Source organism: Sturnira hondurensis, unplaced genomic scaffold (genome assembly GCF_014824575.4).
Source record: "Sturnira hondurensis isolate 20B ecotype Veracruz unplaced genomic scaffold, ASM1482457v3 Scaffold0017046, whole genome shotgun sequence".
NCBI classification, from domain to species: domain Eukaryota; kingdom Metazoa; phylum Chordata; class Mammalia; order Chiroptera; family Phyllostomidae; genus Sturnira; species Sturnira hondurensis.
Window position 1 is genome coordinate 64,091 of NW_028089677.1, and position 17,216 is coordinate 81,306.

Here is a 17,216-nt window from a genome sequence, read left to right on the forward strand (position 1 = left end):
TTGCTCTACCAGCTTCCTCTCCTCTCTTAGACAGCCACCACCCAGCCTCTCCTCAGGCTTCCTGTTCCCCAAGCCCTTCTGCTGAGGGGAACCAGTCTGCTTAACTCCCTAACTTGATGCCTGGGACGGGAGCCCACAGGCTTGCTCAGTGTGAGTTTTAATGCTAGTTGGGACTCAGAGAAAGCTAAGGCAGGGAAGACAGCAATTAACCAATGTCTGTGAAACAATGGGGTCTCTGCAGCTTGGGCCCCGGATAGTTCTTCATCTCCTTCACCTCTGGCTCCAGGCCTGTCCCCACCTGCACCCTTGCCCTACGACTAGTAACCCCCTGCTCTGCTGAACAGGCACCTCTGGCCTTTCTTCCCAGCCTGGGCCTGCGTGGATGTGCTGGGCAGAACACTGGAGGAAGCCAGTGTGCTTTCAAAGACCCTGGGGACCCCGGGCCCGAGGGTGGGACTGCAGTCCTGATAAGGGCATCTTTTCTGGATCGGAGCATTCCCTCAGAAGGGTCCTGTCCGCAGTCTCAGCAGCTGTCCCACCCCCAGGAGGTGGGATCCCCCGGTGGGTCCCAGTGGAGATACATGTCCTAGTGACCCATGGAGAGTGTCATGTGGAGTTTCCTCTGTGAGGACTCAAGGGCTCTGTGAGACAGACTGCACCCCGTGGGACCAGTTAGGTGATGAGTGTAATATGGCCTTGAGCTGGGGGTGGGGGAGGGGCTCGGCATTCTCGGTTTGTAGGAGGCCCCCTGGGTGGTGACAGTGGGTGCTGAGGGTGGGGCTGTGGCAGGAGGGGAGATGATGGGCATGTAGGCTGTAGGGTCAGAACTGGGCATAGCGGTTGCCTCCTGGAGTACGTTTTTCTGTTTCTTTGCTGCCACCTGGACACCTTTCCCTCCCCAACCCCCAGCCCCCACTGAGTCTCCCATGGGGCAGGGTGCTAGTGAGGGACAGCCTTCACACTCCTGGTGAAGATCTGTCTCCAGGACAGGAAGTTCCCAGATGTGGGACACGACTCCCAGGTCCCATGGGCACCCCCATGTTGGCCAGGCTTCCTGAGGTCTGGGATGAGGAAGGAGCTCATGGAGCTTGGGCAATCTTGTCCTTTCCCAGGGAGGAGGCACCTGGGCTTATTCACAGGGCGGGTCCCTGCTCTCAACCTGAGTCTGGTTTCACCAAGTTCCCCTTGGTGCTGTGGAGGGAGCAGGCTCGGAGCCTCGGAACTCTGCCCTTCTCTCCAGCTTTTACTAGGGATCCAGCTTTCCTCCTCTGTGAGAAGCCAGAGCCGGAGGCTCCATTCCCAGGAGGGAGTGCCCTCTAGTGCAGGGAGACTGAGGCCAGAAGAGGCCCCTGCTGGCCAAGGAGGGCAGGGCCAAAGCCAAGTCTGAAAGGGAGGAGCTGTCAGCCAATGACGGGTGAGCTGCCTGCACCCTGACCTGCACGGGATCCCCAGGTATTTTTGACTGTGAGTGGGTTTTCTTGGGAAGCCTTCTGTCAAAGAAGGGACTGGATTCCACTCGATGGAGAGCTAAGATCAGATTTCCTCTGCCTCAGAACTGGGACTGTCCCACTGCCTTCACCCCTCCCCCCTCCCCAGCTGGGAAGCTCTCTGCACCAGGCCCACGCATGTGCGTTTAGATTTCTTGGTTCTCGTATTCCTGGGTTTTACGGCTCTCTTCTATAAGAATGGGGGTCGGTAATCCTACCTTGCAGGGATTGTGTGAGGATTAGAAAAGACTGCATGTGCAAGTATCCACACAGGCCCTGTACATAGTAGGGCCTCAGTGAGATGGAGTCGCCCAGGGTAACAGGGTGAGGGTGTTTACTTATTCGATGAGCAGCTTACCTGTCCTGGGGACCCTGAGAAGTCTGACTGGGTGCTGGCCCTCAGGAGGCCCTTGGTTGGTGGGAGTGGGCGGGGTGCCCTGCAGTGGGAGGTGCTGGTCCGAGGAGTGAGCAAGGTCCGGTCAACTATCTGCACCTCTGCCAGGGCCGCCACCCACACTCTCCCTGCTCGTGTCCCTGGACCGCGTGAGGATGCTGCCGTGGCTTCTCGTCTTCTCCACTCTGGGTCTCGGGGCCTGGGGTAAGTGCGCCATCAATGAGTCAGAGAGAAACTGAGGAAGAGCATCTTGAAGTCTCATTACAGGTTTCTTTAAAGGCTGGCTCTCCCGTATGGAGAAAGAATAGCTTTTCCAGAACTTGGAGTCTCTAGACCTGGGTTCAAATCCTCGCCCTGCTTCTGGCAATGGTTTTAAATAAGTTACTCAGCTCTTGAATAATTTTACCACCTGAAAATTGAGATAATGTTATGGTCTCCCAAACTTATTATGAGGATGATAGGAGATATTGCAATTTAAAGGAAGAACTTCGCAGCTGGGAGCAGCGATTCTATTTGTTATGTTAACGAGAGGCTAACCTGTGACGGGGTTCAGGCTTGTAAGAGAAAATCCCTGGGGGTAGGGATGCCCAACCCCATGGTCCCTCACACAGGAGCAAGGGCGCCGAAGATGCCCCCCAAACCAGGCCCCCAGGAACCGTCTTGGTTCCTGCAGGTTATTCTATCCTTCTTCCACTTGGTCTCCCCACCGCTTCCCTTAGGTAAATTCACACGGGGGAGGACACTGTGGTTTTGAAGTGCCTGGATACATTTCCAGTTGTTTTTTCCCAACTGTGTGTGTAGATGTAGCTCTTGAGGAAAGGGCATGTTTCCTACTCCCTGCCCCTGCCTGTGTATATAATAACTTCCTGGGGGATTACCTGGAGCTAGTGTTGGAGAAAACAGCACTAGGTGCTTCTGTTGGAGGTGGTCCTCCGGTCAGCCTAGAGGGGTTCCTGGAGTGGATGGGGTCTGGGGAGGCAGAGGGAGCCTGGAGGAGCCTGAACCTGTGAGCTGAGGTGGCTGATACTGGGCCTCTTGAGGACCCAGGCAAAATGAAATGTTCCTTTGCAGGTGATTCCTCCTGGGATAACACACAAGTCAAATACGTGTCAGAGAGGCTCCAGGATCTGTTTGGCAACATCTCCCAGCTCACTGGCAAAGGCAGACTGGGTCTGTATGGTGAGCGGCTGGCATTGGGGTTCCTCATGTGACCAGATGTCTCTGAGATCAGCACAGAGGCTGAGATGGGTGGGGGCAGTGGGGCTGAGGCAGAGAAGGGCACTGGCAAACCACCTGCACAGGTTGCCTTGGCCCCTGGGGGGTGCGGTGGTGCCAGGAAGGGACAGGAACCAGGAAGGGGAGAGGCCAGGTCTGCACTGGAGGAGGGTCCTGCCCTACCAGGTCCTGCCTGCGGGGAGCCCCCAGGCTGAGGAGAAAGTGTAGCCCCCTCAGGGAGTGCTCAGTCAGGACAAAAGACTCAGTCAGAGTCACAGAGAAAACGCTTGGAGAGCACAGTGTGCACAGAGGGCATTCGTGCAGGTGAGGCCCAGAGGGTGCTCAAGACTCTCCCCAGGGTGAGCGTGGGAAGTGGATGCCTCCAGGGGCACAGCAGGGAGGTGCTACCTGGGATGGGGAGCAAAGCATCCAGGCTTCTCTGTACAGGAGCAGACTGCGTTGAGGGTGAGTAGAGGTGAGATGGCGGTGTGCAGGCGAGGAGGGCATGCCTGCTGCTGAAGGTCTCTTCCTAGGCGCCTCCGCCAGGATGGGGCAGACACAGCCCACGATGGCACGTCTGACCTGGGAGGGCTGATGTTGCAATGATGGGCAAGGTGTGCTGAGTGACACCCCCTCCTATGGTTCCCCCCACAGATGTCTCCACCATGGTCTCTCGTAAGGAGTGGGGGGCAGGAGCTGTTGGCTGTAACACCCCACTGAGGATGCCGGTGGGTTTCCTTGTCACACATCACCTCCCCGGACTGGAGTGTCACGACCAGACCACCTGCAGTCAGAGGGTGCAGGAGCTGCAGGCCCATCACGTGCACAAGAACAGCTGGTGTGACGTGGCCTACAAGTAGGTGACTGGGCAGAGGCGAGGGATCAAAGCTGCTCCTTAGGGCACTCTTCCTGCCCCTTCTCCTCTGACTTCCTGACTTTCTGGGTTGAGGTTATATCAGGTTTATAATGAGTCAAAGACTTAAGAAACCCTATAAACTTCTAAATCCTTTGAATTTCTACGTGGCTCTTGACTCAGAGATCTTCTAAAAGGAAGCGAGGAAGGTTAAGTGATGATGGTACTTTCTATTGTCTCCAAACCTAGTGCACACAGCCCATTGCAGGTCATGAGTGACCTCCACGCACAGGAGCGACGTGCTCCCAAGAGCGGGTGAGGTCGGTAGGGCAAGCATTGCCACCTCTGTGCTGTGGGCGAGGGGACCGAGGTAGGGAGGTTGATTCCTCAAAGGCACACAGTTGTGGGACAGTTATGGAGCCCACCGTGGCCCAGACTGTCTCTTTACCCATTGCGTGTTCCACTACACCACACGTATGGGGTTTTCACCTTGGGAGGCAATCTCTTACCCCATTGGCCATTCTAGCAGACCCGAGTGGTGGCCAAGGGCATGTGGCCTCTGAATTCTGCTAGTTGGGGGCAGTTTCTTGTGCATAGCCCTGGTTTTATATCTGGGGTATCCAGTGCATCTCTCTTTTCCCTGCTCCAGGCTTTCACCCAAGTCCTGCATGGTGAAGGGCAGTGAGTAATGCATCCCTGCAGGGCACGAGTTGTGGGTAATTTTCTCAGCTCCCAGCCCTTCTGAGGGACAATTCTAAAGTGCATGTACATGGTTCCTTGTAAGGTCACATGTCAGGGGTGGAGGGGACTGAGCTTCAGGAGGCCACTGTGAAGCCAGCCCAACTCCCACACTTCGTTGTGGTTCTTCCTTCCATCTCCTCCTTGCTCCCTCAGTCTGGCTCCTGGGATCTCTTCCCAGATAAACTGTCTGTGTCCACATCCTTGTCCTGGGAAGTCTTTGTAAGACAGAGTCCTGGCAGGGAGAAATCGCATGGGCAGCCTGTGTGGAGATTACACAGAGAACATACATTTTGGAGGAAGGAGGAGAGGAAACATGGGGACCAAGAAGCATTCTTCTGTTGTGTGGTTGGGTCTGTGTTAGCTCCAGACATTTTCTCCCTCTGAGTACGATGAAACCCAGGTGTCTGAACAAGGGGGCGGGGTGGGGTGGGGTGGGGAGCATGGGAGTGGGTCCTCCTGAGTTGTAAGGATGAGTATAAATGACTTCTCCTAGCCATTGTTTGGGATGGGTCCATGCAAGTTCCCTTTAGTGGCCATGGCCCCAGCCCTTCTTCTCCGGAGGCTGGGTAAATGGTTTCTCTGCAAGGATGTGCCACAGAGCCAACCTCTGAGACCATGCTTCCATGCTTCACAGCTTCCTGGTTGGAAACGATGGCAGGGTGTATGAAGGTGTCGGCTGGGGCGTGCAAGGTGTGCACACACAGGGCTATAACAACATCTCCCTGGGTTTTGTCTTCTTCGGCACAAAGGAAGGTAACAGTCATCCCAGCTGCCCTTCTCCAAAGAGTTCTCTGCTTCTTTCTCAACATTCAGGTGTCTTCTCCTCCCTCTCATACTTCCTCGATGACCCACTTTCTGCTGGACTTCTCCCCTTGACTTCTGTGGCAGGACGTGCTGGTGGTCCTCCTCCTGGCCTGGCTATCTTCTCCAGAGCAGGTCCTCTTCCTCGGGCCTCTCACAGGGAGGTGTCCAGCCTTCTCTCTGCAGCCTTGCTCTCCTCCTGCTCCTGTCCTGGAAGGATCTGGGCCTCAGCTTCCTCTTCTGTGTCAGTGACTGTCACACCTTCCTCTCTGACCCTGACACTTCTGCAGCACCAGGCCGTGCTTCCCCATTTCCTGACAGATGCCTCTTCTTCCCAGCTCTCTCACTCCAAGGTTTTCTGTACAGTTTTTAGAAACCACTTCGAGGCCTCTGATCCTCTGAATCCTGTCTACTTCCTCTCAGCCTTATTGTTTTCCCCTAGACCCCCATGCCCTAATGCACAACCTCCAGGACCCTTCCATGGGATTTGTGCACCTTTGACCTTTAACACAGTTCTTGCACACCCAGTTTCTCACTACCCCCTCCCAACACCCTTAATGATAGTCCAGATAAGTCTCATGATCACCATTATACAAGGTGCAGCCTGAATTTCAGAGAGGTGAATGACCCCGGGTGACTCAGCCACGAGGAAAGGGGTCAGAACACAAGCTCCCGTCTTCCTTTTCCAGCTCCACAGTGGTTCCGGCATGCCAGAGGACTCTGTTCAGCCTGGTGTATTTTGGTGACCACTTATTGTCACCTTGTTAGCAATGGGATCTTAAGCCCATCACTGTTTGGAGCCTCAAGTTCCTCTTTGTGAAGAGTGGGGTTAAACATAGCAGCCAGCTCTGAGGTTTCAGGTGAGGATTAAAGCTGTTAATGCAGGTAAAGAGGCTGGCACCTGCCCAGAAGGGCACCTGCTGATGGGAAACCCTGACCCAGCCAGCTGGGCATTCCTGAGCATGGCACTGCCTTTAGCTCATCCAGGGACAGAGAGAGGATGGATGAAGTCTTGGCAGTTGATGGGAAAGGTCTTTATCCTGGGCCACCTAGAGCTCTGTCCAGGCAGACCCTTGACTTTCAGACTTCTGACCTGGAAACGAGCCTTTTCTCCTTTCTTCCCCTCCCATAGCCATGCAGGGGCTGGTGGGGCACCTTGTCTTTCCCCACTGCCCTCTGACTCAGGCTGGGCCGAGGTGTCCCACAGGTCACTCTCTTGCAGGCCACAGTCCCAGCCCTGCTGCCCTGTCAGCCATGGAGAACCTGGTAGCCTATGCTGTCCAGAAGGGCCACCTGTCACCCATGTATGTTCAGCCATTTCTTGTGAAAGGCGAGAACTGCCTGGTCCCTTTGCAGAAGGAGAGTCCCAAGAAAGGTAAGGCTTTCAACCCTTCTGGGCCTCCCTCCAGACTCACCTCCACTAATTTCAAATGGCCACCAGGGGTGATCTTTTCCTTCAGCTCTCACTGGATTCCTGCTGATAAACAACTAGTCACCCAACTGTCTGAAACTTTACTGCAGGCAAACCTTCAGCAGGGGCCTCCAGGTCACCTCTTTGCCCCTCAGGTTCCTGGAATGTTGGGGCCATGGCATCAGGCCTGGTGTGATACACATACTCACTCCTTCAACGATACATCCATTCCTTCAACCATTCAGCAGTTCTTTACTGAGCACCTTCTAGTCACCGAAGATGCACCAAACCACGAAACACACAGAAGCAGCTTCATTTTCATGAAGTTTCAACCTAGAGGGTAGAGAAGCCAATTAGCAAATAAACAAGAAAAAATTTGGTGCATCAGTTGGTGAAAAGTGCTGTGGAGGGGGAAAAAAACCACGGAGAGGGTAGGCATCTGACACGAACACTCAGCACAGGCGTACATCTCTGGGTGCAAACCCCAGAACAGCACCAGCAGACCGAGTGCTTGAGTCTCCCCTTTTGTTGACTTTAGAGGGGGAGTTTTACATCACTCAGGTAATAAAAGGTAGATAAAAGGTCAATTTCAAGTTCAATAAGCAGCAACATCAAAACCAGTCCTATGGAGGGCTTGTTCTCCATAGTTAATAAGCACTTTCAACCTTTTCTTGGACTTATATTAAGTTTTAAAACCTTTATCTCTATTATATTAAATCTCTGAATAAATTTGATCTTTGCCTTTGGGCTTACACCATCAATCAGTATTAATAATTGCCTACACTGATGAATAGTTTTAGAAATGACAGGTGACTCCCAAAGACATGCTTTCAAGTGAAAATTCAAGTGAGTTCTCCAAAGGGGCCTGTTACACATTCTCTCTCTCTCTCCCTCTCTCATACAAACACATATGCACAGACCAGCAGATGAGACTGTCATGAAGATAAATAAATACACTGTCCTTGGAATACAAAGATCCATGTCCCCTCAGAATCAACAGACCCACTGTCCTTTGGGTTCTGATTTTTGGGTCAGAAACACTGGCTCTTTGGTTCCTGCCTCTTGAGCCCAACCTCTCTGTGCTGACACACCTGTTCCCAGGTAGGCCACTCCGAGAGCTGCTGGGCTCTCCCAAGTTCTAGTCAGGATCAGGTCAGGATGCCCAGAGGGTGGTGGATGTGGAGGGTGGATACTGAGGATCACGCTGACCTTTACTGGTGAGGTAGTTGACATGGATGGGCACAGTCAATCCTCATGTCCCTGTATTTTTGGTCCCACACAGCTTGCCCTGACATTGTATCTCGGTCTGCTTGGGAGGCCAGGGAGACCCAATGCCCCAAGATGACCCTCCCAGCTAAGTACGCCATCATCATCCACACCGCAGAGAGAACCTGCAACACATCGGAGGAATGCCGCAGGCTCGTCCAAACTATGCAGTCTCTTCTCATGGACAGATTTGACTCATGTGACATTCCATATAAGTAAGTGGATCTGACGATGTGTGGGGTTCTATCCCCTGGGGGCAGATACTGAACCTTTGAAAGGAAGGGAAAGAGGACTAATGTTTCCTGAGTGCCCACTGCACAAGAGGTGCCCCATGTGTAACCAGAGATTTCTCATACAACCCTGGGTGGGCCTTAGGGTATAGCTGGGTTGTAGTCGTTTCCCCTGAGCATGTTCTCAAAATGTACATCCTTTCTCAAGGTCATATGTTGACATTATGGGGGCCAAGACTCTGCTGAAAGATATTAGAGCATGCAAGAGTGTGAAATCTGTAGAAAGGATAATCTAAGGTTCTTTTTCCTCACAATTGCCTCCTACTACTCAGCGGCTCAGGTTCTGCCTTCAGTTTGGCTGCAACCTAATGTTTGTCTCCCTAGCATTGACTCATGCTATTCCTCTGCATCTGGAAGCTGTCAGCCTCCTCAGGTAGGATAGCTTCATATTTAAAGGCAGGGGGCAGCCCACACAATATCTTCTGATTTCTCTAATACCACGGTTGGCAATTCTTTTTTTGAGGGGGGTAGTGTGGACATTTTTTATTAAAAATTTTTTCTTTGCTCATTTATTCATAGTTGCAAAAATTTTAGGGTGGATAAAGAAATACCTTTTAAAATTTGTTTATTTATTTATTTTTAGAGAAGGAAAGGGAGGAAGAAAGAGGAGAGAAATATCTATATGTGGTTGCTTCTTACGCACCCCCTACTGGGGACCCGGCCTGCAACCCAGGCATGTGCCCTGACTGGGAGTCAAACCAGTGACCCTTTGGTTCACAGGCCAGAACTCAATCCACTGAGACACACTAGCTGGGGATTTTAAAAAAAATTGTTGTTCAAATACCTTTAATAAAGAACATTAACCTGTGGGAAAGTAGAAGCTTCCTTGAAGGATGCTCTCAGAGTTCACAGATACGGTTTCTGGAGGATGCTAACAGGATAGGATCATACTAGCTTGAGACAGGAGGGACAGGGTGAAGAGTGAGAATGGGGAGGCCCAGCCTTAGAGGAAGTGGGAGGGGCCATCTAATATCCCAACAGAAGCAATCACACACAATCTTGTTTTAGGCTGTGCCACCACTTGCCCAATTGGCATATCTGTACATTAATCAAAGGAGCACTTCTTCTAAGGCATTCATGGCTTAGCTAGTAGAGCTGGATTTCAGTCCCATCTGGTCCCAAGCCCAGCACCCATGCGCGGGATGCAAGTTACCAACACTTGCTACATGCTCCTGGGCTCACTGCCTCTCCTCTCCCCTCCCCATCTGGGCAGCAACCCATCTGAGAGAGAAGGAAACTTTTCCTCCAGCATCTATCATCTATCAGGACCTACTTGGTGCTTTGCCAGGCCTTGCTATTAGGATTATTTACAGCATTGCTCTGTTTAATTAGAGTGGATACCTGAAAATTGACTATAAATTTTGAAATCCTAAACTGGAAAATAATAAGGGCTAAGGAAGGTCCTTTCCCGTTCCCTGTTCATGTTTCAGAGGGCAGTTGACTGTCCCTTGGCTTATGATCTTTTATTGTGTTTTCTGCATCAAAACTGCATGACTCTGCTATTTCCTTACCTTGAGATGGTCTGTGGTCAAGAGTAAACACCTATGCACTATAACTTAATCCACTGGGACATGATCAGGCGCCTCCTCTGTGTGGGCAGTGGGCTACGCTCTGTGGGTGTCACAAGGTATAGCACATGCCTTCATGGAGCTAATACTCTGGTGAAGGAGAAAGATGATTAAACAAATAAATCCTAATAGAGTACCTAAGTGTTATGAGAGGAAATACATGGAGTGTGAACAGGAGGCATTCTTAACTTCTGCTTAGGTTGCTTTTTTTGTTGTTATTTAAAAATGTTTTTTCATTGAATTTATTGGGGTGACATTGGCTAATAAAATTATACAGGTTTGAGATGTACAGTTCTATAATACATCACTTGCATGTTGTATTGTGTGTTCACTACCCAAAGTCAAGTCTCCTTCCATCACCATTTACCCAACCCCCCACCCCTTTACCCTCTTCTACATCTGTCTCCACCCCTTTCCCTTCAGTTGCTGGGAGAATGGGTGTGAGAGAAGTACTACCTGGGAGTAATGTGTTAGCCAGGACCTAGGGGGTGAGAGGAAGCTGGTCAGAGGAGGAAGGGGGGAAAAGAAACTCTATGGGAAGACCTGGATGCCAGCTCAACCATGGTGCCTTTGAAGAGCTGAGAGAAGGTTGTGATGTTAAAAACAGATGCCAAAGGGGATGTATTGGGATGTAAGGCTAGGGAAGAAAATGGGCCATCCCATGAAGGATCTTGTGATGTAAGCTAGGGAGTTTGGGCTCTGTGCCAAGAGACTAAAAGTAGGGTTTGACATAAGATTTGTATTAGAAAGTCCACTCACTTCAAAGCTTCTGAAACAGAGTGTGAAGGACAAAGCTGGAGGTGGTAAGATGCACCTGAGGGCTGTGCAGCAATGCTGACAAGACAGGAGGGTGATGTGGCGGGGGGGGTGGGGGGTGGCAGCTGTCATGGAGAGGTGGTGGAATGAATCTAAGAGGTTAGTGGAGGATAGTGGTCTATGCCAAGGATGAAGGGATTGACCAGGGAGAATGGTTGGGAAGACACAGTTGACAAGTAGTTAATGACTGGATAAAGTAGGTGGGCTGATGCCCATACACTTGGCTGGAGCCAGGGGGAGGATGCACAGTGGCACCTTTTATCAAGATGGGGAGCCCAGAAAGAGGAACATGTGGGGAAGAACGTGGGTCCAGGTGTGGACATGTGAACTTTCCTGGGTGGCAACTGAAGTGAAGGAATTAGGTGGGTTAGTCCTGGGAGAATGTGTGGAGGGAGAGGAGGAGAGGGTGGAGGGCAGTGTCCTGAGGAAACCCCACCATGTGCAGGAAAGAGCACATTAAGATGAGGGGCAGAGGAGTTTGAGGGGGAGCCACTGGAGAAGATTGCTAGGAGAGTGTAGTGCGATGGAAGCTAAGGGGAGAGGATGCTTGAAGAAAGTGAGAGGGGTCCTTAGTGTTCAATATACAGAGAGATCAGGAAAATGAAGATCAGAGAAATATACTTTGTATTTAGTTCTAAGGAGGTCATAGGTCACCATGGGGGAAAGAGTTTCACTGGTGAGGTGTGGGAAAGGCCAGGTTGCAGGGGTTGAAAGCTGTCACTTTCTTTCTTTATAGCCTGAGAGCCACTTGGGGTGCAGTGGCATGCTGCAGTTATTGAAGATTCAAAAATTTTGTGAGCCAGTTGTTCAGTCATTGGTAGTTTGGATCGACTGAGGTGGAAGTTTTACACTACAAAGATCAGTAAACAAATCAGGGCTTCCTGCTCGCCCACTGCTCATGAAAGTCGGTTGACCAGCAAGCCACTGGCAAGGATTCTCTTTTTTGCAAATCAGTGAACCTAATAACTAATCAATGTCTGATGAGTACGTGAATAAATGAATGAAACAATCCCATACTGCCTCCCTTTCATGTTGATCTCTATCTTTCTTCTTGGTCCTTTAGCTTCCTTGTGGGCCAAGATGGTGCCGTTTATGAAGGAGTGGGCTGGAATGTCCAAGGCTCTCGCAATCCTGGCTACAATGACATTGCCTTGGGCATCGCCTTCATGGGCACCTTCTCAGGTAAGTGGAGGCTTTGAGCAGCATTGGTCATTGTATCATGTTTGAAGGACATCATGGACAATGATGCAGATTCAGGTGTCATTTCAGTGGCTGCATTTGCTGGATTTTCACAGCTTCAAATTTGACTTTTTACTAAATTGAGTGTGACCAGAAGTGACCCCTATACAGAATGGCCACTGTAAGTCTACTTTCCTTATACCCAATCAAATGTCTCTGTCCCAACATCCAAGGCACATGTAAGATGAAGAAGAAAGATCTTTGAGCATATTTTTTCTAAGTTACTCCACAGAAAGAACGTGAGGACACTTGCCTTTGTCACATGCATTTGTCACAGCCACTGATAAGCCCCTGTCTCTGAATCCAGAATGCACACTAAGAATTGTCATTACTCAGATCTCTTGACCAGAGTTTGTTTAGACTCAGGGGCCTGTTGCTGAACCTCTGGAAAGAAGAGGCCATGCCCCTCAGGCTGGTTCAGGCTGGTTCAGGCTGATATTAAAATGGGTGTTGGGCTGGGACAAAGGGTGACTAGGAATGTGCCTAGAGATGGAACTGGGCAAGGAACGGGTGCAGGAAGCACAAATTTGCCTAAATAAAATTTCTCAAACTTGGCACTATTGATGTTCCAGGTCAGAGAGTTCTTTGGTGTGGGGCTGGCCTGTGCATTGCAGGGTGTTTAGCAGCATCCCTGGCCTCTACCCACCAGATGCCTGGAACATCCTTCCTTTAGTTGTGACAACCACAAATATCTGCAGACATTGCTGCATATCCCCTGGAGAGCTAAATTGCCCCTAGTAGGGAACTACCAGGCTAAACTTTGGCAGGGAATAAAGGTTTTTTGCATGGGTCATTGGATATTTTATTCTACACTCTATTGGTTTGATTCAGGAAGAACTTTGGTGCTGGAGCTTTAACTCAATTTTCTGTCTGCCTGTCTAGGGTGGCTGGCAATAGTGAGTATACTAGCTTGGCGGTGGGTGTGGATTAGCGGGTATCCAGGCAGGTGTCCTGCTCTGGGTAGGGTGGCCTGGAATTCTATAACTGATGGGTTGTCTGTGTATTGCAGGTACCCCACCCAATGCTGCAGCACTGGAAGCAGCTCAGACCCTGATCCAGTGTGCAGAGGACAAGGGGTACCTGACTCCCGACTACCTGCTGGTGGGACAGAGTGATATTGTCAACACTCTCTCTCCTGGCAAGGCTTTGTACAACATCATCAGCACCTGGCCCCACTTCAAACAGTGAGCGGGGGCAGATCCCTGCTCCCTTGGAGACTGCTCTGCCAACTTCCTCCACAAGCTCGAAGCCACCCTGTCCTCACATTCCACCTTGACTCAACACCTCGTGTCCTCCCCCCAGGGAGGCCTGTCATGACTCTCCTGTCTTAGAGGGTTGGGATGCCCACTGTGTCTGGGCCCAGCCTTCCCCTGTCCTTGCCTTTCTCGCCTCTCGGTACTCACCTCCCCAGCCTACTGGGCATCGGGCTGAGTGAAGACCCAGAGTTGTGGGGCTCTGCAGCCCTCCCTGTCTGGGCTCTTCCATCTGTTATTGGAAACACAGAAATATTTTTTTCCCTGGCCCTTAGTTTGGAAGAAAGGAGAGGAAAGAAAGAGAAAAATAGACGGACCCAATAAAAGGGGAAAATGTGTATGAAAAGGAGTAGATTGGGAACAGAGCTGTATTAGTTCTCTTCTCCTATCACAGGTCTGCTTCCCTATCTTCAGGGATATCCTCACATTGTTTCCCTAGACTCTACCCCCACCACTTCATCCTGTCCAAATACTCCCCTCTAAGTGAGTAGCACTTTAAGCTGTATGTCTGCTTCTTGATTTGCCTGGATTATAAACTGTCTACTGTGGGCAGTGACTAATGGTTTGGCCTATGACCAAGGACGGGCAAGAGTAAAATTGGACCATTGATGTCCCATCTGAATGCTCATCAAAGGTATTTGTTCCTGAATGGAGTCATAAGAGGTAGATAAGATGATTTCAGTCAGTCTATTTTACTAACCACCTGGGTACTTGCTCAAGGGACTCATGTAAAAAGCGACCCTGTGGCAGAGATGAAGGCAATGCCTGGGCCCAACCACAATATATTTCCCTTCACAAAACCAAGCTGGCCACCCTGCCCATAGCAGAGGCCATTGATGAGTTGCCAACTAGCACCACTACCTGGGAGATCCAGTCACAGTCTGGCAGCAGGCTGATTACCTTGTGGTGGGGTTAGTCACTTGTCCTCCCTTGAACAGGTACTTGATGCAGATATGCCACCTTGCACACAGTGCTTCTGGCACCACCAGCTGTGAAATTGTAGAATGCCTTATTCACACTCATGGTGTCTCACAGCACTGTTTCCGACAGATACACCATCGACAGACAGCAAAGCAGGCATGGTGGAGGATGGTAGCCCCAGCAGAAATTATGAATACTTCCCCGCCTCCAATAAAAAGAAATAAAGTAACAAGGTTAGGAAAAGAAGCAAAAATCCACAAGCAAAATCAACACAACTAGGTGGCGGTCTCCTCACCAACCCCAGATTTGAGCTGATGGGAACCAACCACCAACTGCCATAGATCTATACGTTTTTGGCATCTGTGCAGAAGGCAGCAGAGGGAGACAGCAGGGAGCCTGGTGGATCTGGGACTTCAAACGACCAAGATGAACTTACCTAAAGTTTAAACAGCCCAACAGCTGACACCGAAGAGGTTTACACTCCCCAAATGTGTGTAAACACAGAGTTTATGGTGATATCTGCGGGACCTGGAGCAGTCTAGGTCCCATGATTCTCAAAGAAGCAGCTGAAGTTCCATCTTGAATAAAGTCTCAAAGAGGAGAGCATCTGGAACAGACTCTAAGGTCATAGATCAGAGATACAAAGGGAAAAAAAGGTTCAGATAAGAGGGAGGAAAGGGAGTCAAGCTCTGAATAGAAGCCACCAATCTTTGAACGCTTGCTTGACAAGAGTGATGAACAGGCAGCTCTAGAGGGATGTGATTAGAAAAGCTATTCAAAACCAAACCCTTTAAAGGTTCAGGAAAACTAATTTTATATAAAATAAGCAGCAGAAAACAATTAAGGTTTAATATCATTTAAGTTATTATAAGAAAAAGAAAGGCGCAGATGAGGTCTTGAGAGTGGGCCCTCATGATAGGATTAGTGTTCTCACTGGAAGGGGCATCAGAGAGCTCTGTCCCTCTCCCCATCGTGTGAGGACACAGTGAGAAGACAGCTGCCTACAGCCAGGAAAAGGGTTCTCACCAGAACCTCACCGTACTGGCACCTTGATCTTAGACTGCCAGCCTCTAGAACCATGAGAAAAATAAATTTATATATATTTTTTACAAAGTCACTCTGTCTGTGGTATTTTGTTATGGCAGCCTGAGCTAAGACACCAGCACATCTTTATTTTTAAAAATATTTTTGTCATTGTACATTTAAAACCTGCCCCAGATTTTAAAATAATAATGACTGGTTTAATTGAAATAAAAAATGAAAAATAACACGCAGGCCCGATAAAATGTGTTTTTAAGCTGTCAGGGGCACCCTCTGCTCTGTAGGGTAGTTGTTGTGGGTTGGTCTAGTCTTCTCCCTTCTGGCTCTGAGCTCCTTAGGGCAGAGACCCTGTTTTGCTTAGTTTATATCAGGCTTAAGGTAGCTTAGTAAATGCTTGTGATTTCTGAGTTCATTTCAAATATTGTCCTTGCTGAAATTTTCCTCCCTGTTCACCTGCCCCCCCCCGGACCTGCCTCCTTGGCAGAGACTCCTCAAGGTTCCCTTAACACTGTGCCTCCTATTAGGCTGGACTGCTTAGCCCCCTGCTTTATGGTTGTTTATATCTCTGCATCGTCCCCAAATTAGAGGTGTTATTCATGGCTCTACCCTCAGTGCTAGGTGGTGCATGGCTCGCAGTATGTGCTGAAAGAGTAATTGTTAAACAAAAGCATAAACGAGTGAATTAATAAATGAATTAACATTAGGTTTGTGCACCACTGCCCTGTGCTTTTGCTCAGAGCCACTGACTGATTATATAAAACCACATGATATATATTACATAATGAATAATATAACATGATAATCATAACTCATTCCATATGATGGTTTTGGTTCAGTGGCAAATAAGATAGGGGGAGGAGAGAAGAGGGAAAGGAAGAAGGAGTGTAGCAGGGGGAGGTGGACCAACAAATGGGGATCCCACATATACTGTGGGCCACCACAGAGCAGAGTTCTCACTGCGGAATCTCACTTCATTGATGGGGCCCATGTCTCTGAGGCCGTAGCGGGCAGATGATTATTCTAACCTCTGCAGAGCTGAGGGGTTTGAATTTCTCAGCCTTAGCCTGACACACAGAATTGCCTGCCCCATCTTGCCTCTTTATTGTAACTAAGGCCCCCAGTTAAGAATGAGGGGGCACAAAGCATAGGTTCTTCCCCTCAGGGTTGCTACTCATCAGAGAGGGAGACAATTCTGTGAGTGCATAAATAGAGGTAACTGTCTAGATTTTGGTGCTGAGCAGTCACTGGGAGAAAGCCATTGGAGTTTCTTCAGATTCCAACACAAAATGGAACAAAGCAACAGGTTTTCCATTCCCAGGACAGAGAGTAAGTCTATGGCCCCACATTCTGCTGATGACTTTGGGAGCTTTTCTCCTTCAAGATATTAAACAATGGCCATTGACACACGATGTTACTTACCTTTCCTGAATCACTGGGATGTGGTGATGAGAGCTGGGTTCTAGATTTGGCTCCAAATGACTTCCTCTTTGGTCTTGAGAAAGTCTTGTCCTCTCTGGGCTTTAGTGTTCTTTTCTTCAAAGTGCAGAGTGTGGACCATGTGGAGCTGATCAAAGTTTTAAGATTCTATGTTATCATGAGCCTCATGGCTATAGGGCCCTCTTCTGAATCCAGGTTTACCTGCTTTGCCACCAGCAGAAGATGCCCTGTCCCATCAGTGTACAGGGACCTCTCCTTCCCAGAGGAATTTGAAGTCTGGGGAGGGTCACAACTCTCAGAGGTGGACCTTGAGCCTAGCCTCTTCAAGAATGGATTCCAACTCTCTGCTTTTCATCCTATCCCTTCATTTCAGGTCTCCTTCCACGGTGCTTTCTGCAACTATCATTTTGCATGGAACTTATTGCCAGCAGACTTCCCTGCACTGTCCAATACATTCACTGTCTATCCACTCCCCATGTCTCT

General features: G+C 49.8%; 1 protein-coding gene across 5 annotated transcripts; it reads left to right on the plus strand.

The window, feature by feature from the left end:
• Window positions 1–1,154: 1,154 nt before the first annotated feature.
• On the plus strand, window positions 1,155–14,900 carry PGLYRP4 (peptidoglycan recognition protein 4). 5 transcript variants are annotated; one of them, XM_037067047.1, is made up of 9 exons: window positions 1,155–1,452; window positions 1,990–2,085; window positions 2,953–3,060; window positions 3,751–3,952; window positions 5,325–5,443; window positions 6,714–6,866; window positions 8,185–8,383; window positions 11,906–12,024; window positions 13,091–14,900. In XM_037067047.1, the coding sequence occupies exons 2-9, from the start codon at window positions 2,037–2,039 to the stop codon at window positions 13,267–13,269; spliced, it is 1,128 nt and encodes a 375-aa protein (XP_036922942.1). In that variant the 5' UTR covers window positions 1,155–1,452; window positions 1,990–2,036; the 3' UTR covers window positions 13,270–14,900. The 5 variants fall into 5 exon arrangements, with proteins under 5 accessions (XP_036922942.1, XP_036922940.1, XP_036922944.1 ...); XM_037067045.1 differs by having other exon boundaries at window positions 1,155–1,414; XM_037067049.1 differs by having other exon boundaries at window positions 1,155–1,414; window positions 8,287–8,383.
• The last annotated feature ends 2,316 nt before the right edge of the window (window positions 14,901–17,216 follow it).

Coding starts and splice junctions, on each gene's coding strand:
- PGLYRP4 (XM_037067045.1), top strand. Junction 2,086..2,952: donor TCTGGGTCTCGGGGCCTGGG/GTAAGTGCGCCA, acceptor GTTCCTTTGCAG/GTGATTCCTCCTGGGATAAC. Junction 3,953..5,324: donor TGGTGTGACGTGGCCTACAA/GTAGGTGACTGG, acceptor CATGCTTCACAG/CTTCCTGGTTGGAAACGATG.